At 40.9% G+C, this 24,267-nt stretch overlaps 1 protein-coding gene across 1 annotated transcript in view; it reads right to left on the reverse strand.

The window, feature by feature from the left end:
* Positions 1-3,577: 3,577 nt before the first annotated feature.
* lama4 (laminin, alpha 4) overlaps positions 3,578-24,267 on the reverse strand; it is a 56,867-nt gene continuing 36,177 nt past the window's right edge. Inside the window, exons 15-40 of the mRNA XM_019859195.1 lie at positions 23,111-23,259; positions 22,838-22,979; positions 22,665-22,758; positions 22,472-22,588; positions 21,791-21,976; positions 21,237-21,376; positions 19,811-19,975; positions 18,527-18,672; positions 18,271-18,433; positions 18,046-18,179; positions 14,762-14,933; positions 14,374-14,505; positions 14,119-14,261; positions 12,053-12,182; positions 11,842-11,979; positions 11,530-11,663; positions 11,222-11,386; positions 9,268-9,421; positions 8,954-9,099; positions 8,677-8,866; positions 7,267-7,422; positions 6,342-6,501; positions 4,838-4,962; positions 4,639-4,732; positions 3,845-3,961; positions 3,578-3,767 (exon numbers count right to left, since the gene is read on the reverse strand). Coding sequence (XP_019714754.1) covers positions 3,619-3,767; positions 3,845-3,961; positions 4,639-4,732; positions 4,838-4,962; positions 6,342-6,501; positions 7,267-7,422; positions 8,677-8,866; positions 8,954-9,099; positions 9,268-9,421; positions 11,222-11,386; positions 11,530-11,663; positions 11,842-11,979; positions 12,053-12,182; positions 14,119-14,261; positions 14,374-14,505; positions 14,762-14,933; positions 18,046-18,179; positions 18,271-18,433; positions 18,527-18,672; positions 19,811-19,975; positions 21,237-21,376; positions 21,791-21,976; positions 22,472-22,588; positions 22,665-22,758; positions 22,838-22,979; positions 23,111-23,259 — 3,741 coding nt within the window. The 3' untranslated portion in view covers positions 3,578-3,618. The remainder of the gene's footprint in view (positions 3,768-3,844; positions 3,962-4,638; positions 4,733-4,837; positions 4,963-6,341; positions 6,502-7,266; positions 7,423-8,676; positions 8,867-8,953; positions 9,100-9,267; positions 9,422-11,221; positions 11,387-11,529; positions 11,664-11,841; positions 11,980-12,052; positions 12,183-14,118; positions 14,262-14,373; positions 14,506-14,761; positions 14,934-18,045; positions 18,180-18,270; positions 18,434-18,526; positions 18,673-19,810; positions 19,976-21,236; positions 21,377-21,790; positions 21,977-22,471; positions 22,589-22,664; positions 22,759-22,837; positions 22,980-23,110; positions 23,260-24,267) is intronic.

Genomic DNA, 24,267 nt, shown 5'->3' on the forward strand with positions numbered 1-24,267 from the left:
CATGATGCACAGCCATGTTGATTGGCTGTGCATCGTCTCAGGCCCGCCCAGCACCCTCCCTTCTGTTTTATCACTTGGGTAACCCTACTTCGCGGATTTTCGTCTATCGCGGGTGGTCCCGGTCCCCATTAACCGCGATAAGCGAGGGATCACTGTATTCTAAAGCAGTGAAATCTGGTGAGTGATTGTAATGAAGAGAAAATGACTCTCGAAGTGGGTCAGTATTTGACCATCCTGTTGGACCAGTGTCTGAGAACCACCAATAAAATCACGTCAATGACAGAACCAGTCCAATAACAACCTTGTGTATTACTATTAAAACTTGTTGACATACAAGGATGGGTATCCTGCAAAGGAATACAAAATGCAGTTCTTAAATCTATTTCCATAACCAGGAATACAGCACAACGCAGACTGACAATTGGTACACAGGTGTTTGATACACTTCATTACTTTTAATAAAAAGCAGATACCATAGTCCAGTGTTTTGAAGATGAATTAAACTACCTTAAATAACTTCGGCAAGTGCAGTTCATTGCACTTGTCAATGTCGCGTTGAGGACCCAAATGCAGGGAAATGAGGCAGGATGTATCTTTAAAAAACTATTCTCCAAAAATACAAAGAAAAAGGCAAACAAGGAGTGGGCAATTGGAAATATTAGTCCAATACAAGTCCAAAATTGAGGATTCATACCAATAAACCAAAACCGGAAATGGATTCAACAATATGTGAGAAGGACTACGAACACAAGCCAAAGGGTTGCAAGGAGCTGACAGAGTAACACAAGGGATTGGGTAAACGGCACAGTTGTATCAATAACCTAACGAGACAGAAAGACAAAGGAACACAAGGAAATTATGAAACCAAATTCTAAATCGAAAACCTAAATCAAAGACCATGCAACCCCACCTCCAAAGTACGTATCCCAGAAGTCACAAAATTAGCAAATGTCGAAAAACCGGGTGGGCGGATGAAGGCCTGGAGGCACAATCACGGCCTGCCAATCTGGCCCATTCTCGCGGGCGTCCTGGAGTCCATATTCGAGGATCCTGGCAGGGCCAGACAATAGATACTTGCCGGGGGGCCACAGTGTGTGCACCGCTGTGACATGGGCCTGGTGCTGCTGAGGGCTGAGGACGGGGACCTGCCACTGGATGCGGGCCGCAAGAACAGGATTGATTGGCAGGCGCAGGACACACGCTGCTGGAACAGGATGAGAGACTGGGGCCTAAACCCACGGAGGAGTCGGCATGAATGCCTGCAGACGCAGATGAGCTAGCGCTTGGGCCTGCAGCCGCCGAGGAGCCGGTACAGGGGCCTTGATATTATTGGTGTGGGAACTTCTACTAAAAAGGAGTCGGTAGCGCATCTAAAATTCCATTTTGTTACTGCTGCGAAAGAGCTGGCGGATAAACTTCCTCAACCAACAAAGGCCTATGGGATTGAATACATGATTTCTATGGTCAAAAGGAACCAGACACTTTTGAAGTCTCTCGTGTTTCTGAAGAAGCCATTTATAAGCTCATTTGGGGACTAAACCCCATGAAGGGTACTGGGCCAGACCTCCTGTCAGGTATGTTTGTCCAGGATGCTACAAAGATGATCACTCCCTTTGTGACCTTTCTGATCAATTTATGTAAAATGACAGGTACAGTCCCAAAGGAATTTAAGAAAGCAAGAGTGATTCCTTTTTTTGGAGGCAGCAAAAGTGACCCAAATAATTACAGAACTGAGATCAATTTTAATAAATGTCTTGTCTTAAATAATAGAAACTCTAGTTTGAACACATAAATGGTTATTTTATTGTTTTAAATCAAAGAACAACCTTTTATTTGAATTTCAGTCTGGTTTTAGGAATGCTAATTCAACAATCCCACCTTTCATTGTCTTGCTATTACAACGAGCAATATGCTATGCCATCAATATCAGCGCCGTTGAGAAATATGGTAACTTCACAGTTATGAAAATGGTAGTCCATAGTTCCATACTGGTAATAATTCTTTCAAGAATTATTCTTTGGATTGGTTTGTTTTAACCCTTTCATGCACCCTGTGTAACCTGATAACATGGTAACCTGTCCACTGTAGTAACCGCTGTCCCTGAAAGGGTTAAGTTCTTGCTTGACCCGCTACACGAATGGGTAGGTTCAGGGCTAAGTTGATCCATTTCCAACAACACAACACAATTTATAGAGCACTTAAAAAAAATATGGTCAGGGACTGTCACAAGGGCCGATGCTTATTTTGACTGTAGTTTTATTTTCAAACGAAAATGAGGAAAGGTCCCTTGTAAGCACCCCAAAATACTTTTTATTATTTATTTTCATGAATGTCTTGCTTTTATTTTATTTATTTATTTATTTGTTGAGAGCTTGTACAGCAGCTGGTTTGATGAAGTGACAGCACAGACCATTAGATATGGTTAAAATGTGGTTTATTCGAGATGCATGCCATACATCTCTCTATAATGTACCAAACACACACCACTGTGGGGAAGAGTCAGTCAAGGCCAGAGAGGCCGTATATAGTGTTTAATATTTGTTTTTGATTTTTACCTTTATTGCCTGATAATGACACATCTTTAGTTGTTCAAAATTTGGATTTGTTTTGACATGTCTTCAATAAAACAGTCCAGATATTGGAAATGAACCACTTGAAAATAACACACGATAATAAGGTAGAATGTTAGAATCAAATATAGTCACGGAATGGAAATTGGCTCACAACCCTGCAACGTAATAAACATTTAAGACAGACATCATGGAACATTGGAGTATATTGTGTGAAATTAAACATGTTCTAAATGTATACTTTCAGTTTCATCAGTCATGATTAAATGGCATTAGTTTTTGTTTGTAAGAAAAGCAGTCACCAGAGTATTGTATTTTCCGCACTATAAGGTGCACCTAAAAGCATTCAATTTCTCAAAAGCCAACAGTGCACCCTATAATCCAATGTACCTTATATATAGAGTTACAGTCTTTGTAAGCTAAAAGCATTCTGCCAGACATTAATTGACATGCGCATTCACCGACACGCACTCAAACAGACAAGTACTTTGTGAGCTCTGAGCAGCCATTATGAAACTAAGACAATGCCAAAAGCATCATTAACTGCTGACTAAATGAAGGAAGAAGGAGACAAGCAAGACTTCTAAAGATATTTAGCCCCTTGTGGATGTGAGCCCACGAGGTTTGTGTGCCTTTTTGTTGAATCAGTTGTATTCATAACTTTTGTCTATCATATATTGTTTTGTAATGCCATTTGTATCTATAGTTCCTTGTTTGTGACTAGTTCTCATAGCTTTGTTACAGCTGCAGCGGTTGTGAAGGCTTCATGTAAAGCTGTATTGTATTGTATTCCCTTTAGCGTAGCACCATCTAGTGGATGCATTGTGCAACTGCAGCCATTATTGTAGCCTCTATTCCATGCGCCTTATAATGCAGTGCACCTTATATATGAAAACAGTTTTAAAATAGGCCATTCATTGAAGGTGCGCTTTATAATCCGAAGCGTGTTATAATGCAGAAAATATGGTAAATTAAAGTGAGTGGTTTCCTACAATTGTTATATTTTCTTGTTTTTAATAAGGCATTGGGAACAGTTGGCATTTTTACTTTATTTCACAGCCGGACAGGATCCTACGCTGACCGCTCCGCTGACCAGAGCTACGTCAGTGAAGCTCACTCCGCTGTTGTTGATTTTCAGGTTCCTCATACATCCTACATAAGGCTCCTTGGTTACATGGCTGCCTGGAAGGGAGGGATCTGAGAAGTAGACAAATGTTTAGAAATGTATGACTCAAGCAGAAAAAAAAAAAGACTCACACTGGGCGATAACTAACCTGGAACTCCACCAATAAAAATCTTTGTGATGACTGTAGAGTGAAGATTCAGAAACCCATCCACATTATGGACCTGTTGGTCTACTTGCAACTTGAGGATGCCCATATCTTTCATCACTGTGATCAGGCAAGACAGAGCAGTTTAATGTACTCATTATATTATATTACACTGAGGTTTTACCGTACAAAACAGCATTTTGTGTTTATTGGGTTAACTGGGTCTTACACTTGTTTGATGATCTTAACCCTTTCAGGTACAGCGGTTACTAGAGTGGACAGTTTATCAGGTAATCGGGTTACAGGTTATCATTATTTGTGCATGAAAGGGTTAAACCCTGAAGTGGGGAACCTATGTGAAAAAAAATGTAATTTGAGAAGAGGGCAAATGCACAGCACTGCGTTATCGTATATCTGGGATCCCTTCTCAAGGTTTCTGTTGTTGTTTGTCACATGACAATTTTTTCTTTTTGGGATTTTAGGTTTTCCATGCCAAGTTGGGTTAAGATCAGGGGATGTCATTGATATTTGTCAACGATACGATGAATGAAACACTGAGACTTAAAATAAACGCCACTTGATTTGACTAATCCATTTATTTTTTTTCGATGTAGGAAATAAGGTATTGGAAATAAAATGGAACAAAATCTTCCGCTTACTTGCACAATTCTTTGATGCATTCCCTTACAAAATAAGTCCATCCCATTATTTGTCCATGATCTATGTGGCACTCTTTGGGAATTCTTCATTGTTCTTAATACATTTTGACCCCTCTAAAAAAATAAATTAACACTCACCTGCAATTCTATGCCAGTGGCCAGCACATAGAGCCCGCCTTGGAGAAACTGTTGCCAATAATTCGTGTGTCCCATCAGTCAAAACGGCCACCACCTGGAAAACATTGCTTTCATTTCAACATTTCTAACCATTAAAAGAAACATTTAAAAATGATTTCTGTATTGTAGTATAATTGTCTCATCTGTGACGTTGACTTACTGCTCCTTGATGAATGTACAGTGAAAAATAACCCTCTGCTCTGGGCACATGCAGAAGTAAACCCGATGTCACCTGGGGCCGGACCTCCATTTCGAGTTGAAATCTCGGTCCCAAGTCAAGCGTGTCTAAAAGAAGGAAGGAGGCAAAGTAAAGGACGTTCTATTTGGTCAGGTTGACATGAAAATATATCTGCATGATTTCGAGCTTTATTTTCCCGCTCAAATATAGCGACCATTGTGGCAAAGGTGAGGAAACTGGTTGGGTTAAAGAAAGGAGTAGTTACTTTTTGTTATTGTTGAATGCAAAGGGCGACCATTTTGTGACACACTTCACAAATTTGCCCAAAATACGGTTAATTATCGTAATTATTGAAAATTATCCATGTTTGGACACTAATCGTGGAAATGATTTCTCACAATAATGAGCAATGATTAAAAAAAAAAAAAGAAGCAGGAAACAGATAAATATCAACATGCAACACTTTTTTAAATGTTTGTGCAAGTTACATAATGTACAAATCAACTTGCAGATTTTTAAATAAATCCTCTCACACGTTGAACTTAAAACCAAATTTAGAGCATTTTTAAGAAACTAACATGTCGCAACACCATTTTTCAATATTTGAATTCCGTCATGATTCTGTTCCTGTGTGCGTCTCCAGCAGGTGGCAGAGGAGGGCTTTCCCTCCAGTGTGCACACCTGCTGCCAATGTTCATCAGTTTGCCATGTATTTCTGGACTGCCTAATTGCCAAATCCCTGTCGGATTATTGACCTGTTTTACTGCTCATGGTCAATTGTTGTTTTCTAGACCTCTCGAACTCGTCATTGTCGTTTTTGCTCTCTATTCCCTCATTTGTTAGGATTGATATTGTTTTGTCTTTGAGCTTACTCTTGCTTTGTTTCGTGTCATTGGACTCTTGTCATTTCGTTTATATTCTGGGCTTTACGATTACCTTGCCTTTTGCAAGCGCTTTTTGTTTATGCCTTTTTTTTCCTGGCTCCTTGTGACCAGGGATTTCTAATTATACTTTGTCGGTGCTCTTTTTCAGTAAATAAGTATTTTTGTTTCGGATTTTCATTTGTGTCTATGTTTATGGAATTCCAATCACCATTTTGTGCACGAACTATGTGAAATTCAATTTTACTGTGACGTTGTTTGCAGACGTGGTAATGAAAAGCAACACACCCAAACACACACAAAGAAGCCTCTCACTGGTGATCTATATTTAGAACATGCCCGCGGACAACTCAGATGGTGCTGCGGGCGACTGGTTGTCCGTGTTGGTGACCCCTGCTCTATGGTCCTTCAATAACTTGAAATGTGACACAAGTAATGATGAATAGGAATTCACAGGAAATTAACAAATTAAAATCCAACAGAATGGTTATTTTTATAATTAATGAAATTGGCCCAAACAAAAATGATACTTACTGGATGTATCCAGTCAAGGCAAACATTTCAGGGGGTTAAAAACTGGAGTGCAAAAACGAACGTTAAGTTACCCAAAAGTACGTAGCCTCCTTCCACTGCAAAGAATGTTCCTGCCTCGGTGAGTCCCTCAAAACACGGTGTCACTCCAAATGTTTTATCAGCAGATGACAACCAATGCCCATTGAGCTGGATATTCCTCAAACAGCCAGAAAAGCTGTTTACCGAGTTGCCCTGAAGGGAACAAACACAAAAAGATACAGTACATATAAAGTCTGATTGTGAGCATGAATGGTTAATTGTCTATGTGTGCCTTGCGATTGGCTTGGCTTATAGGGAGCAAAAAAGACCATGGCACTCCCCCCCAACTCCCAAACAAACATAAAAATTTGATTCTCAATGACCTACTTAGGAAGTTATTTTTTAAAACAGGGATGAGCAACTTAAATGCCACAACTTATCTACTCAGGGTCCACATAGGACCGTGCACTTCTGCACCAGATGTATGACAAAATACTATTTTAAATATGGACAAAAGATGTCCAAATGTGAAACATACGTGCTCTTAAGCAGTACAAGACCAGATATAAGCAGAAGACAAGTCTGCCATCTACTGGTGATTGTTGATTTTACAACTTAAAACTACAGTCGACCCCTGCGTATTTGCAGTTTGCCACACACAAACTCGCAAATTATTGATTCCCCCCCCCCCTAATAATTTGAAGGGTTTTTTTTCCCCATTTTTCCACCATGTAAAAAGAATATCGAATGCTTATCAGCAGTTTTCTAAACTATCAGCAGACATGTAATAACGAAATGCAGAAAATTGGGAGGGGGGGAAAAAATCATTCAAGGTGCCCGTCCGCGTTTTGAACTCTGAAAATGATGTTAGTACATGACTATTTATGGAGTGCTCATTTCAATAAATATCTTTATCATCATATTTCTAAAAATGATATATTAGAGTGATGGATCTGCAGTTAAAAATCTAATCCATACCTGAATATTTTTTTGTGCTCGCTTTGGAGGTACGCCTCCAAAATAGAGAGGACTGCTGACATGCCAAGGCACAGCTTTGCCTTTAACTCTGTCCTCCAACACTGTGAGTCCATCGACGATCAATTTTCCCATACTTCCATCACGGATAAAAATAACCTTCAGAAAGGAAGCACAATTTCTTGTCATTGTACATTTTATTGACATATGACTAAAATTTACTCTTGCAAGTACCGTGTTTTCCGCATAATAAGGCGCACCTAAAAGCATTTGGTTTTCTCAAAAGCCGACAGTGCACCATAGAATCTATGGATCAATATTCTGATTTCTTGGACATAGTATTTGAAATATTCTGCAAAGCGCTTTGTTACAGCTGCAGCGGTTGTGAAAGCTCTCTCTCTCTCTCTCTCTCTCTCTCTCTCTCTCTCTTGAGAGAGAGAGAGAGAGAGATACAGTCATACCTTGGTTTTCGACCATAATCCGTTCCAGAGGCTGTTCGAAAACCGATTTGTTCGAAAACCGAAATCACGCTCTTTAAAAAAAAAAAAAAAAACTTTTTTAAACACGTCTGTTCACCATGGAACGCTAAACGAGGAAGTGTCACCTCCTCGTCGACCCGAGGAAGCGTCACTTCCTTGTGTAAAGAAGGCGAGAGGAGTCAAGTGACGCATTCAAGGGCGTTCAGTTTGTTCGAGAACCGAAATTCGGTTGTCATCCGAGGCATAAAAAACTTGAAATTTTTGGTCGAAAACTGATTTAGTCGAGAACAGAGACGTTCGAAAACCAAGGTTTGACTGAAAATATAAAAGCTGTATTGTATTGTATTTCCTTTAGCGTAGCACCATCTAGTGGATGCACAGTGCAATCGCAGCTACTATTGCAGCTTCTAAGGTGCGCCTTATACGCCAAAGCGCCTTATAGTGTGGAAAATACGGTATTTCATATCATAATCCAGTGGAACTAAATTTCTTTTTACAATCATCATAAAACTGTGACCTGTGATATACTGTAAGTACAAAAAATATCCTTCGGTGGAGGATGAGAAACTTTCTGTTGGCCGATAATATCTGCACAAATGACCAAAATGCTCATGAAAACTGTCAGTTTTTGAAGACAGATGCTTTTTAGCATTATCACAACAATCAGTTTTTACATGGAGCCTGAAAATATTCATTCGGGTTGAGAATTTCAACAATGGCAGTACCATGTATCTGCATCTCACAGAACATTATATATCACTGGAGGAATGTGAGCAAGTTCATTCTCTTGAGAGACACAACACATCACACAGCAGCTCTGTGTTATGCAATTCATCACTCAGTGTCACATGCTTGCACTTGAAAAAGAGTTACCTGTATGTGTATCTAAAATTCAGCCTTAATATTGACAGGTGGAACAACAAGATGCACTTACATTATGCCATGCTCCATCATTATAATTTTCCTCGCTCCAGATTTCCACACGCTGATCACCTACATTGAAAGTATATACAAGTCTACCACTGGCCAGAAAGAGAGTCATAAAGTTCCTCTCATGGATGTCAGACACATAAAAAATGAGGCCAAAGGATGCGTTGGTCTTTAGGGATAAGGAAAAGTTGGACCTGGGCGGAAACACATTGATAGACAGTTTTTTTTTCAAGAGAAGGCTTTTACAATACTTGGAGAATTTTGAAGAATTTAAGACTTACTTATGAGAAAGGGATTCTGGAAGCTTTCTGTAGTGCTGCCTACTGTTTGCAAAGCTGCCATATTGGTAGGCATGTTGTGTTGCTTGGTGACTTGGGAGATGGCAGGGAGCAACCTTCATTAAATATACGGATTCATCCTTGCTGACCTGTGGCGGCATACATGAAATATTTTGGCTAAATTAGAAACTAACAATCTAAATGGAGACCCCAGAAAGCCACAATCAACTGAGGTTTACTGAAAACCTCAAATGAATTATAATTATAATTCATTTTTATTCAGTTTAATGTTTTTGTTTTTTTTTTCCCCGCCTTACCTTACGTGATACCCTCCGTTTGGCGATAGATTTGTCATCCCTGTGCCTTGTTGAAAGAACAGCAGGAGGCTTTTGCAATGGACAGTCCTGCAGGAGAGCCTGGACATTCTCGGTGTAGCGCTGAAAGTCTTCAGGCTCAATATCTCGGTCTTGTCTGAAGAAATCAGGGGAGAGAGAAGGGAAATTAACTATGATTTAATGCTGTTTTTTTGGTACCAAGTTGAAGCAGCAATTTCAATACTGCAGGCAATTCATATTCCAGCAGCTCCATGTAAATATTTTCAAATGGCTGCCATCTGCATGTCACCCAGGTACTCTCCAAATGAAATATTCTTCCTGTGGCATTCAATTGGCCACAAATTAGCTCGACACTATGTTCCACAGACCACTTGGAATGATCAAGGTATCAAACCTACCAGGTTTTGAATAGACAAACATGCCACATTTCCTTAGGCTCTATTTACATCTTTTGTTTTCAGCAGCTTTTTTTTCAGGCCATCGTGGTCAAAATGCGATGGGCAAAAGTGACAGATAATGAATGCCTGAAAGCTATTTCGATGTATGGATGAGAAACCTCAAAAAATAAACAATAAAAATAAAAAACAAGTGCACGCAACTTAACCGGACAGTATGAAATAGAAGTTGAGCCAAACTACTGGATGTACCGTATTTTCCACTCTATAAGGCACACCTAAAAGCATCAAATTTTTTCAAAAGCCGACAGTGCGCCTTGTTTATGGATCAGTACTCTGATGTCTCGGATGTAGTATTTTAAATGTTCTGTAAATTGCTTTGTTACAGCTGCAGCGGTTGTGAAAGCTCTATATAAATAAAGCTGTGTTGTATTGTATTGTATTCCCTTCAGAGTAGTTCCATCTAGTGGACGCATAACGCAACTGCAGCCACTATTGTAGCTTCTATTCGGTGCGCCTTTGAATGTGGCGTGCCCTATACATGAAAACAGTTCGAAAATAGGCCATTCATTGAAAGGTGCGCCTTATACTTCAACGCGCCTTTTAGTGCAGAAAACATGGTAGTCTATTGTTGGACAAGTATGTAAGTCTCACTGAGAGTGATAGAACTGTATTATAGTGACGCCTTTGCATTCATGGATGCCTTTGTCTTATTAAGTACTGTACTGCTGGCACGTAGAAGTGACGCAGTTTTCCGGCAGAATCAACAATCATGTTAGGTGAACTATGTTCTAAGTTGCAGAATAAAATAGGCCTTACGACAGTGGTGTCTAAACTACGGCCCAGGGCCGATGAAATTAACTAGACTATACAGACATTTTACAACTGCTTTCTTGACTGACTTTAGCGTGTTTCAAAAAGTTGAAGAATTTTAAAGTTGCCCTTTCGTCCTTCCATATTTCTGTATGCGGCCCTCAAATGAAGAAGTCTGGACACTCCTGCCTAATGGCTGAAGAAGAGCAAGCCACATGACGGGCATTCCTTCGACCAAGTGTCCCTACTTGCCCCAGTGCTAGCTGATAACAAGCATCCAAAGTCATCGTAAATGTTTTTAGCTTTATACACAGTCACAAAAAACAAACCATTTACCACTGACATAACATTTAAATGTACAATATTTTATAGGGACCATATACTATGTTTATCATGTCACATAATTGAAGTTAGCATGCTAGCATGGCAATTGACAACAGTTCCAACTTCTCCACTGAGCAAATTAATATCCCACATCCTCCTTAAAGTGTACTTTTGACCGTGCCAGTGATTTCTGTTCATTTCTGCATCAAAGCTGGACTGTTTGAAGCAGCCATGAATGGTGAGACTTTTGAATTTGCCCCCCAGTCTTTTTTCGAAGAACGATTAAAAATAGTGTGCAGTTCTGAGCAGCAGAAAAAGCAATTCATCCGTGTGCAACCTGGATGACAAAGAGCTCTCTCCTATGAACGACCATAACAGCTGTTCCTTGTTGAGAAGGGATCTACCTGTTTATGTAGGCATAACTAATGCAGCCTGTAAAGTTCTTTAAACTGCTCTTTGGTGAGCCCCCAAAGTAGAAGTTCTTTCCGGTCGAAACGGAAGAGGGTCTTGTGACCGATTGTGGGCGTATCTTCTCCTGCTTGTCTTTGTCGTCCACCAATAATAAATACCTTGGGTGAGAAGAGAAACACAGGTTGTGTGAAACGAGATAAATAATACAGCAAAATAGTGCTAGCTGACCAACGCCCATCAAAATGTACCGTAATAGCATCAAAAACAAATTGTTCCGTCAAAGTAAAAATCAAATTCTTACTTCTGATTATTCACCGAAGCCAATAAGAAGTGCGTCCTTCCATCATTATAGTGTTTCTTATGCGTTTTAACTCTTGTTCCATGTGAGTTCATCACCACTGCTCCGTTCTCAAGGGAGATGCTGAATTCGTCAGACTAAAGCGGTAAAAATAAAGAAAATATGCAAGCGCGTGTTTGTGACCCATATAAATACGAAGAACTCACTGTTTAATGTTGAATAGCATCGGAAACTAAAGACATGCTGATAAATTGCATTTGAAATACAGCTTTGTTTTGTTTTGGGTTTTTTTCTTTGTCACAAGTGTGTTCATACCCCTTCATTGTGATAGAACAGAACTCCACTGGCTTGAACGGTTCTGAAGTTGAGGCCTCCTTCAAAATTGTCAAATGGTGAAATCTTTGCTGAGGATTTCAAGTAGCTCTCACCCATGAAATAGGCTTTATGTGATGCCTGGAAAACAAATTCTCACAATGTTAGATGCCACACAGTCTATCGCTCAAAAAAGACGAAACGTGGCGCTTACAAAAGACTCCTCAGGGCACCCACTACTGATGCCGATGGTGCCAGGCTCCTCTAAGAGGTTGAAGTCTTTTTTTTGGAACAGGAAGCCTTTGACACAACCTTTGAGGCCAACCACAGCGGACAGCTCGGGCCTGTCATGTAAGACACAATATCACTGTATTTTTGTGACAATCAACCTCAATCTTGTCAAGCGTCTTTGTCAAATCTACAATTCAACAAACATACCTCAAGCATGTGTTTGTTTGTTTGTTTTTTTTGTTTTATGTCTCAAAACGAGGGTTCTCAGCAAGCCAAAATTGAAATTGCTTTGTCAATTTTTGAAGTACAATGGTACCTCGTTTATCGCGACAGGTTGTGTTCCAAAAATAACCTGCGATAGGTGGAATTGGGAGCGTCTGGCAGAATCCCCTGTCAGAAGAAGTTTTAATTCCCACTTCCGACAAAGCTTTTGACTTTGAGAAGGCGTTCGACCGTGTCCCTCCGGAAGTTCTGTCGGGGGCGCTTTGGGAGTATGGGTTTTCGAAACCCCTGATACAGGCTGTTCAGTCCCAATACCACCAATGTCAGAGTTTTGTTCACATTGCCCGCAGTAAGTCGGATTCATTTCCAATGAAGTTTGGATTCCGTCAAGGCTGCCCTTTGTCACCGGTTTTGTTCATAACTTTTACAGTTTGGTGGGCTCAGTCTTGCATCTCTGGTTTTTGCAGATAATGTGGTGCTGTTGGCTGGTCAAGCCGGGATTTCCTACTCTCACCAGAGCAGTTCGCAGCTAAGTCTGACACAATGGTCCTTAGTCGGAAGAGGGTGGAGTGCCCTCTTCGGGTCGCAGATGGGATCTTACCCCAAGTGGAGGATTTTAAGTATCTGACTTGTTCACGAGAGAGGGTAGGATGGAGCGGGAGATCGACAGGCGGATCAATGCAGCATCTGCCGTGATACGGACTTTGGATGAATCAGTCATGATAAAGAAGGAGCAAAGCCAAAAGGCGAAGCTCTCCATTTTCAGGTTGATCTCTGTTCCTATCCTCTTCTGTGGTCAACGAGCTATGGATCAGAACAAGATCCCGGATTCAAGGGGCTGAAATGAGTTTCCTCCACAGGGTGTCTGGGCTCTCCCTTATAATAAGGTGAGAAGCTCGGTCATCCGGGAGGGGCTCAGAGTAGAGCCGCTTCTCCTTTACATTGAGAGGAGCCAGATGAGGTGGCTCGGGCATCTGATTAGGATGCCTCCTGGATGCCTCCCTGGTGAGGTGTTCCAGGCATATCCCACCGGCAGGAGGTCTCAACGATGGCCCAGGACACACTGGATAAACCATGTCTCCTGGCTGGCCTGGGAGCGCTTTGGGATCCCTGGGAAGAGCTGGAACAAGTGGCTGGGGAGAGGGAAGTCTGGGCTTTCCTGCTAAAGCTGTTACCCTCCCAACCCGACCCCGGATAAGCGATAGAAAATGGATGGGTGGATGGATGGATGGGTTTTGAAATGGTTATTGACTGCATGTCAACATTATCACTGGAAACAAGCCTTCATATGAAGGGGATACACACCTACTTTGGGAACCCCAGCTACCTCATTTGGTAAATTTGTATAGGTTAGCCAAAAATAGTAAGGGAACGTTTCTGTTTGCTAGTCCGAGGTAGGAGTTAAAAACATTTTTCCTTTCAATTTCGCTGGAGGTGCTAGGGGTTGATACTGTGGTGAAGAAAGCGGGTGAAGCAGTTGGCTGGAGACTAACCCCTCATGAGTGCTCACCTAAAGACTGGTTTATTTTGTCATTCGAGTGCATTCGATAGTTAGTTGCAGTAATGTCCAGTTATACCTGAGGGTGGTTCAGATTGTGTTCATGCTTGCACATTCAGGACTACAGTCCTCTTTTCATGAAAAAAAGACCATTCAAGCATCACATTTTTCATGTTTTTGAGGCTGGGGCATTGCAAGCTGCACCTGGCTAACTCGTCTGTGTAGAAAATGAACTTTCACAACACTGAAGTTCACAGTTTTCAAAGTCTAATATTAGACTGCAAACTGCAGCAAACATGTTTGTGGCTGCAGGATTTTTTTTTACTCACCTAGATAGGAGAATGTGTGAGGGTGCCCCACCTATGTAGATATCCGAGAATGGCAGAGTGGTTTTCGGATTCTCCATAGATTTAACGTGGCTCTTGTCCACCAGAAGGATCACCTTCTTTGACTGATGATAGATCACTGATATCTGTTCCATGAGTCAAACACAGGCAGCATATTATTTGAAATAAAAAGTTGCCTATTTTCCGTGGACTATGTTATTAGACCAATTTAAAAAAAAAAAGGAAGGAAAAACATACCTCGTGGTATCTTGCATCGTTTATTTTTAGCTTTGGTATGTGGTCGTCCAAAAGTTTTGGCCCATCATTGAAGCCAAAGTCATACATTAGGCGCAAATATCCATTTTTGATTTCTAAAAGAAAGAATTTATCCTGGGGAAATGAGAGCATGAACAAAAAAAACCCCACTGTCAATAACATTTCTATTTGTGTGAGTTTACTTCTTCTCGCACAGTAATTGAATGCATGCACAAATAGTCAAAGGCTAAGACAGACATACATTCAAGAACTTACATAATAGCAAAAATCAACATAACAATACAGTAAACTATTTCTTTCCCCACTTTTAACTCTTAGACCTCAGTGGAAGAGTGACCTCAGAGTATTAGTTACGATACTTTGAACTTACAGCATTGACCATGATGAAAAGTCCTCCATTGTTTGCCACCGTTCGCACTGAAACATCAAATCGTGTGACGTAACCAAATTTCCCCCTCCGCTCGATGTTGTTGATCAGTGCGTAGCCTTTTCCATCAAATAAATAGCTCGCAATACGACTCTGTGAAAAAGCCAGTTTGTACCTGTAATTATAAGGAGAGACTGCATTAGTTAAGTGTCACGTGCATTCAAGTTTCGCAATGTACAAAATTGACATAAAACTGAATAATCATCAACTCAGACAACCCAAAGGTTAACCCCCAATTTTTTTAGAGCATTTAATATTGGCAGGCCACCCGCTCCTGAACCTATTTTCAACCCTCTCATGCACCAATAATGATAACCTGTCACCTGATAACATGATAGGCTGTCCACTGTAGTGACCGCTGTCCCTGAAAGGGTTCATAACAAATTTCGATTTTTAATTGTCAATTATTGTCACTAATGTACATCCACATTAGATAGTTTTATCAAATTGTTCAGTATTGTTACTGAAGTGTGAAAAATATCTGGTGTTACCATTTTTATGTCTCGTCTTTTATTTGGCAAAATAATGCCCCTGGTTAATTTTAATGCATCGTGCCATTTTAGGAACAAGTGTGATGTCAATTCGTTGACTGGGGCGACCCTTACACCGACCAGTTGTTGTTGAGTGATACACCAGAAGGATGTAAATCAGCTTTTTTCGTATGTTTTTTTTCCTCGCTAGGTGACCCTAATAAGCCGTTGTATGGAAAAAAAACCCAAAAAACAAAACAATAACAAATGAGCTGGTCAGTGCCGCCCTCTTCCTCATCCAAAAGCAAGATGTCTTGGCCGGTTTGTTGGCCTTGAAAATGGAATCTAGACTAGGATATTTTTTTTTCATTTATTTTAGGGTTGCAGCTATCGAATATTTTATCATTCGGTTATCCTACTGAAAATTCTATCCTATAATCGGGTATTCGAAGTGGTTGAAAGTACTGGAGAAAAAAAATCCACTTTCACCTAATAATGAACGATCACCTGGTTTTTATTTTAGATTTTATCCATAAATTTAAACTGCATAGCAGCACTATTTTCCTTTCTAGAAACATTTGTGATTTTTTTCAGACAAATTTCTCCCCGTGGTTCTCGATTTTGGTTTATGAGATTTCCCGATATGATTTGGTACGATAGGTTTTATGTTGAAGATGGCCTTCTTACTGCACTGCGGCATGTTACTGTCATGCAGAGCATTATCAATTGTTGCTGTGTTTAGCATGACCCCTTCTTGGCAGTGTACACATCAAAAAGCTCAAGGCAGGAAAATAATGCCTTTGGCTTTGTTTTTTTGTTGTTGTTTTTTTTAATCAAGGTATCCAAATTACTCAAGGACTAATTTCAGCCCTTATTTATTTCTGTATTTATTTATTTAAATGGAAAGGATGTAATCTCACCTGCATCACTGACAAGCTCCCGCCTTGCGGTGGTTCATCATGTATTACCGCAATTTCGGGACAATGAGCCGCGACTTTTGTCATACGCTTTCAACTCTGCAGCTTATTTATTGAAGCGGCCGATATAAAGATTTTTCCAAGGGCCGCCAGGGAGCGCTCGAGCATAAAAGGTCAGCGTGAGACAAGTTGATATATATGTGTCGAGGAAGACACGATCATCTGTCACATTGAAAGCAACCGGCCATGAGAGGGCGCATTTGACCTGTGTTTTGGGCTGCACTGCATCCACCAATGATTACTATGCCAAAAAATTTAATAAATACCTCCCAAAAGAAATTATCGTGAAAGTTGACACGAAATCGTGAATGGTAGAAAGCCTAATGAAGGAATGTTTGACAGAGTGTTATGGCAAGGGAGGATTTTTTCAGAGAAAAAAAGCGTTACTCAACGGCAGACAGTGACTTTTATGTTTTTTGGGTTTCTTTAATCAGCCCTGTTAGTGATGTTTTAGTGCCGTGGTGCCGCCGTGTAACAGGCACTATTTGGAATGAAAAGTTAAGGTACGTTATTAAAACTTTGAAAACTCTTCCTGTGTACCACCGACTTTCTTTGTAAATATCTCACGTTACAATGTGGGCACCTGCGGCTTGTACACAGGTGCGGCTTATATGTGTGTACAAAATGTTTTTCCTTTAAAAATGTAGTGGGTGGAGCTTATGATCAGGTGTGCTCTATAGTCCGTAAATTACGGTATGCGCTTCAGCACAGGCCTTGTCTGACACAGAGCAAGCAAAACTGACATCGTCAGTGATGGATTGGCGGACCTTACGTCAGTATTGACTATAAGCTTGGAGCAGTTGTGTGGGACTTCATGCAAACTGAGCATGACGTCTCTGACCCACTAGTGAGAGGACACTTTGACTTTCTCCTCTTTCATCTATAACTGCTTCAAACAACAAGGCGTACACAGGAATGGTGGTTAACGACTGCATGGCTGTCCATGTCTTATGTGTTGTGTTATATTATTTTGTGTATTTTATGTTAACTGTCCTGTAAAGCAGGGGTCCCCAACCTTTTTTGCCCCACGGACCGGTTTAAGTCAGACAATATTTTCAGGGACCGGCATTTAAGGTCTGGCGGATTAATACAACAAAATAATATGGTATGAGCTGCATGAAAACTGTGGTGTTTTCGAAATATAATAATAAACACAAGGAGCGTCTAATCTGGTCGCAACTCTTATCGCTCTGGTAATGTTTAATGCCTTCAAAATACGATACAACGCAAATTCAAAGTGCATGAAAATGACGACTCACCACAGCCCCGAGCTTGATTTTCTGCAATCAGACAGTCCCATCTCGGGGTAATAGGAGACAATGACACCTCAAGTGTGTGGTTTATGTCCAGTCTACTTCGTAATTTTGTTTTAGTCGCTGTTGCTGCAGAAACTCCCCACCTCACACAGGTAGGATGTCGGAAATAGCAACAGTGCTATTGTTGCGATCTCAGAGTATTCAGCCATAACTTTGATCCAGTTGTTTCGAACGTACTATTAAGGCCGAAGTCATTTGCGATCTCCAAGCAGCTTTTTTACTCATTTTGCGGGCTTCAGCACTTTGCGGCGGTTGGGGACCCCTGCTGTAAAGCACTATTCCAACTGCAGCTGTTGTGGAAGCGCGAAATAAATAACGATGTATTGTCTTGTATTCTGACCATCACAAGTAGAGTGTCATAAAGGTTGATTGAATACTAGATTAACTCTTCAAAAAGCATGCGTTGTTGTTTTCACAATAAGAGGGACAATCACTAAGAATGTATATACGTCATTGAAAAATACCTGGAACATGGTGTTGATTTAGCCACATCCATTTTATGAGTGTTTTTGAAATTATATAGACTGATCACATCATTGTTCAGCGAGGCCAACTCGATGCAGCCCACAAAGGGAGCAAGAGTCAAAGGTGGTGGGACCTGAAGTGAAACAATTAAATATAGTCTTAGTCAGATAAATATGGAAAATATTCAAGAGATGTTGACTTCTTTGTCGTTACAAATAAAACACCTTTGCATCTGGTGGGACACCCCCAACAAAGAACACCATGTCTTTCGGGTCAATGTCAAAAAGTGAGTCAGTTCCTGGGGCTTCGCCTTTCTGAATGAACTTCTGTTCATCTGTGGATCTCTGGCTGGGGATGACTAAGTAGATCTTCCCATGTCTACCCAACCTGCCAAGAAAGAAAAGGAAACATGCGATTATTTTATGACTGTGTTCTTTGAATTCAATTTGCTTGGGAGTCGTAATCCCCTCATGGTGGTACCTCTCTACTTTGATGTAGTTGAAGACAGCAGGCCATTGGCTCACAGGCTTTGAGCTGAGTGGGATTTCCACGTATTCACCACCAAGATTATACATGTACACAAGGTTGTCATTCTTGATGGCAAGTCCCATGTAGTCTTTCCTACCCTAACAGCACAATCGGGAGCAAGAAAAATTTTTAGATTATTACGAAAAATTATTGATGTTGTTGTTGATGAGGGCCCAAGTGGGTGTCGGGTGCAGTGTGAGTTCGGCTGTGGACAATGGTAGTTTTAGGGACGTGGAATGTTGCCTCTTTAGCCGGGAAAGACCCTGACTTGGTGCACAAAGTCAAGATATTCTGATAAGATATCGTCAGGCTCGCCTCATAAACGGCTCGGGCTCCGGTATCCGTCTTTTTGAGAGGGCCCGGAACATCTACCACTCTGGAGTTGCCCTTGATGAGAGGCGCCAAGCAGGTATGGGCATAGTATTTCTCACAACTCAGTGCCTGTACAGTGTGCGATGGGTTCTGACTGTTGTTTATGCCTCAGCACCAAACAACAGCTGAGCTGTTGTTTGGTGCTGAGGCATAAACAACAGCTCAGAATACCCACCCTTTTTGCAGTCTATGGAGGGGGAGCAAGAGAGCATTCCTGAATACTGGGGACGCTTGTTCTGCTGGCACACTTCAACCACAAATTTGAACAATTGAACATAGGTTGGTATGACACACCCTTCTTGAGGTGTGTGTGCTCATGGCATTGCTAAGATAGTACGGGTAAAGGCATTAGTGCATTCTGTCTGTGGACAGCAGGAAAATTGAAATAAGAAGGATGCCGGCACATTGTGCTTTATACAGTTGTGCATCACACCATACATTAACAAAAACGTGAACGAAAATAAACCTTTCACGGGTGATTTTTTTTTTTTTTACACCTAATGTTCTGTACTGATAGCAAAGGCTTTGGCAGTGGAAAAAAATAAGGAGCCGAGAAATGAGTGAGTATGACTTAATTTCAAATTCCATACATTGTCTTTGTTGCCCCTACCACCATGGCCACTACATAGGCATAACAGTTAGCCTAGAAACTGTGGCCGTAATTCGGTCCGTACATAACACGATATCATGCTATTAAATTGGAAGGTGTTTCCAAACTTTTGTAGGCAATACACACATAGATGCTGCAAATGACAATACGACACAATTTCAGACATCATAACATAATTTTCATAACTATCTTTTCTTGAAGCTCTTCCCTTTGTGCATCCTCTAATCATCAAATCACAATAGTACATTACTTACATTTTTGTCACCCAGATATAAAATGAAACGGTCCTCTATTGGGTCCTGATCTGGGTCAACTCTCATAAATAAGCTGATGGACGTCACTGCCTTCAGATCTTCCAGGTTGGTATCAGCATGAATCTCCACTGAAGACTGACCATTGAACTTCATGGACACTTGAACCTAGAGTGGAAAATATTTCATTTCAAAATCTGACATTCTGTTTAAGAGTACCTCGTTAATGCTGTTTTGCATTAAGGTAATTTGGGGGAAATTGATTAACTTTTGTAGAAATGTAGAATATACTGTGTAAGTTCCAAAATCAACTCAATCTGTATACTATACGCTCATGTAGTCTTTCAGAATTAGAATCCATCCATCAATTTTCTAATCCGCTTGTCCTCACAAGGGTCGCGGGTCTGCTGGAGACTATCCCAGCTGTCTTTGGACAGAAGGCAAGATACACCCTAAATCGGTTGCCAGCCAATCGCAGAGCACACACAGACTAACAACCACCCACGCTCACATTCACACCGAGGGACAATCTAGAGTGTTCCATTAACCTTATATGCATGTTTTTGGAATGTAGGAGGAAACTGGAGTACCCAGAGAAAACCCGCGCAGGCACGGGGAGAAGATGCAAACTCCACATAAGAAGGCCGGAGCCAGGAATCAAACCCTGCACCTCTGCACTGTGAGGCCCACGTGCTAACCAGTCGTCCATCGTTCCGCCATTCATTTTCAACACCACTTATCCTGAGGAGGGTCACGAGAGGTTGGTGGAGTCTATCCCAGCAAATTTCGGGCAAAAGGTGCGCTACCCCCTGAACTGGTCGCCAGTCAGTCGCAGGGCACATACAAAGACAGACAATCTTTCACACCCTCAATCACACCATCACTGAGTGGGAACCGATCCCATTCTTCCCACACACAAGTCAGGCGAATGTACCACTACACCATCAGTGACTTGAAAATAATCCACCCATCCATCCATTTTCAACACTGCTTGTCTTGAAGAGGGTCGCGGGTATTGCTGGAGCCTATGTCAGCTGACTTTGGGCGAAAGGCGGAATAACCCTTGAACTGGTCACCATTCAGTCACAGGGCACAACCGTACACACCCACGTTCACACCATCACTAAGTGGGAACCGATCACATGCTGCCCGCACACAAGTCAGGCGAGTGTACCACAACGCCATCAGCGACTAGCTTAAGTTATTATTATTCATAATTTCTAGTGTTAACACAATGCATGCAAGTGAGTAAATTCTGTTGAGAATTTTACTGGGGTGACTAAATTCAATCCCACAATTAAATTTATTTGGAGCACTTTGAAAATATATCAAAGGTTACTTTTTTGGCCAAGCACGTGGACTATATTTTGTGAAATTTAGGACGGACTGCAGCTGAACCTAGATGTGAACATGTTGTGTGAGAACCAACCTTCTTTGCCACACTTCTGGCCTGGGCTATGAGTTCTCTGATTCTCATGACATTGGCGGTTATGTTATTGACAGGCTTCTTCTGCTCCACCACCTTAAGCTTATCCAGAAGCTCGGGAACAAGAAATTGGAGGTGATCCACTGTGAAGTACAAAACATTGATCATGTAAGAATAAGTGACCGACATTTAACATGATGTTTTACAAAAGAATCCACATTTGCGTATTGTCATTGCCAGTAGTTTTAGCAATCACATAAATTATCAGAGACGAAAAGGTGTTCAGACAATCCTTTGATAGGGATGAGATGAATAACTTACACCAAAAAAAAGAAAAAAAATCTACAGCAGTCACCCAAGAGTTTCTTGAAGGACAAATTGAATGGACAACATCAGTAACCATATCGAAACCAGAAAACAGTACTGTATATGTATTTCATAAAGCTATATTTCCTTCCGTTTTTGGAGGAAGCAAGACTCACCAACAATGCAATGTGTCGATTAGTTCACGTTTTTGAAAATGTTTGTTTGCCTTAACGATGTAGAAGATCACATACCTGATTCCTTTGCAGAGTCAATGGCTTGCTCATACGCAGCTGTAGAGTATTTATTTTCGCTCAGATTGTTGGCCCATTCCTCTACTTTGTTACTGATGGGCGTAATTGTTTCAAGCACTGCGGCTGAGCGGTTAAGAGTTCCCTCAGCCACGTTGAGTGTATACTCCAGTCGCTTGTTGGTGCTGGCTAGAAAGGGTTAGAAAGGATGTGTTCAGATAGTTTGTGATTATCTTTTGAGCATTGATTTTGACAGAGATTAAAAAAAAAAGAAAAAAAAAAAGAAAAGATACATTTGAAGAATTAGAACAATTAAAATGAGGAGTCCGGATATGAATCATAATTCAATTAAAAGCTGCTAAAATTGTGTGTCGGCTTCTGTATTTATTTATTATTTAATTTAAGAGCACTGTGTAAGAAAATAGACACAGGTAACATTTTTATTTGATCTATCTATCTATCTATCTATCTATCTATCTATCTATCTATCTATCTATCTATCTAGCCAGCTAGCTAGCTCGCTGGCTCGCTATCAAGCGAGCTGGCTAACTAGCTAACTAGCTATCTGTCCATACACGAAAGACAAACAAGGCTGAACAACCAAGATGTACTGTATACTTTCATAGCTTATCTCAAATCAAGCCCATTTCAACATAGCTAGGCAAATACTGGACTCTCTTCTACCTGTCTCAATTTCAGAAATATCCTGCATCATTTCTTCAAGTTTTTTGGTGTTTTTATCCAAGGTCTCTTTGGTCTCTTCAATGTATTTCAGCTTGTCAACCACCTCAGCTTCTACTTCTGGAATCAGAATGATGCAAAGGTGGGATAATGTTCTTGTCAATGTCGGGATAACCAACGTTTGAGTGTTGCCTACCTATTTGTTCAGAATGCAGCGAAACAGACTCCTTGAAAACATTGTCACATTTTACCACGAGATCATTCAGCTGCATGTTGATCCCAGTGACGGACTGAAGCATGAAACAAAAAAGTACAAAGCAACTTTGTGAGAATACTGAACGTATTTGCCATGTGTTTTGGATAACTTACTTCATTTGCTGTGTGGGATAAGTTCAAGGTTGTAAGTGATGTGATATTGGCGTTGTTGATGTATTTCACTATATTTGTGTAGACATTCGCAGCACTTATGGCTTTCTGCACAAAACCATTGGTATCACTCTCTCGCAGGTCCCTGGAACAAATGACATATGTTTTCATGTTATTACCCAATCAAGAGGACACCCTCATGCCCAGGGATCCAAGGTGAGTGTGTGTATGTGAATGTGTGTGTTACAAGAGGCTCCATTAAGACACTTTTCTTACTCCTCCAGTTTGGTGGCCCGTTGTTCAAGCTCTTCAGCATGCTCATCTGCCCTTCTAATCAACTCCGTATCAGCGGATGAGAGCTGTTCCATCTTCTCTGTTAGCTTTTGGCTGGCACCATCAATTGCTGCATGGTACTGTGTTATATTCTGGACACAAAAGCAAAAAGAAATCGACCCTTATTTAAACAGACACACAGGCGCTGATCTCATTACTATGCAGGCATATACATATTGTTAGAATATATTGTCTGTCTTCAGCGGTCCACTGTGTGGCCCCTCCCTCTGTTGTGTTTTATTACTTTCCCCTTAATTCAGTGTGGGCTGGGCATCTCCCCAATCATTGCACCTGTCTCACCTACACACCTGCCAGTCTTCACCTCGTCAGCCACACTCACCCCTTGCAGCATCAAGGCCAGTCTGACGAGCCACCTGTTGCCAGTTCGTCAGCTAGCTTCCCTGCCGTACTCGCTGTTGCCTAGCTGTTATGTTCAAGCCTTCCTGAACACCTCAATTTGACTGCCTTTGGTTCCTGCCTCCTCAACCTGTCCCTCTTCTTGACCATAAACCAGTTCTGAGTTTATTGTGTCTGCCTGTGAGTCTTGTGTTCATCTCAAGCTAAGCCTAACACGTATGCCAACCATCCAAATTGATTTACCCCAAATCTTGCTAAGTTAAGACTTTCAACGCGCATGAATTCGATAACTCAGTCCTTAACATCCTTTAGTATCAGACTAATTTCATAATCTCTCTAACACAAATATGTGAGAGTACATGTGTGAGGTCCATACAACCTACAAAAAAGGAAGATGGACGGAAGGAAAATGAAGAGGAAAACACAAACCTGTGGCTGGAAGATGCATTTTGATGTAAAATTCAGGTTCATTAATTATATTCTTACCATGAACTTTATACTGATAATTTTGTTCAACAGCAGTCAAGTGCTATGGAGACACTTTGGTATCCTTAAATCATCAATGAGGTTATTAATAGTTTATTCACCTCAAGCGAGGCGCATAATCCTTTATTTCTGTTGTCCTTTATTATCGGATCGAGGATTGCATTTGTCATTGATTTCAAAGGAAAAAACAACCATTCATCTGGAACAATAAGATAAGATAAGAAAACCTTTATTAGTCTCGTACCCCTTTGCTCCCG

The sequence above is a fragment of the Hippocampus comes genome, unplaced genomic scaffold, assembly GCF_001891065.2.
Source record: "Hippocampus comes isolate QL1 unplaced genomic scaffold, H_comes_QL1_v1.1 scaffold26, whole genome shotgun sequence".
Classification (NCBI taxonomy): Eukaryota; Metazoa; Chordata; class Actinopteri; order Syngnathiformes; family Syngnathidae; genus Hippocampus; species Hippocampus comes.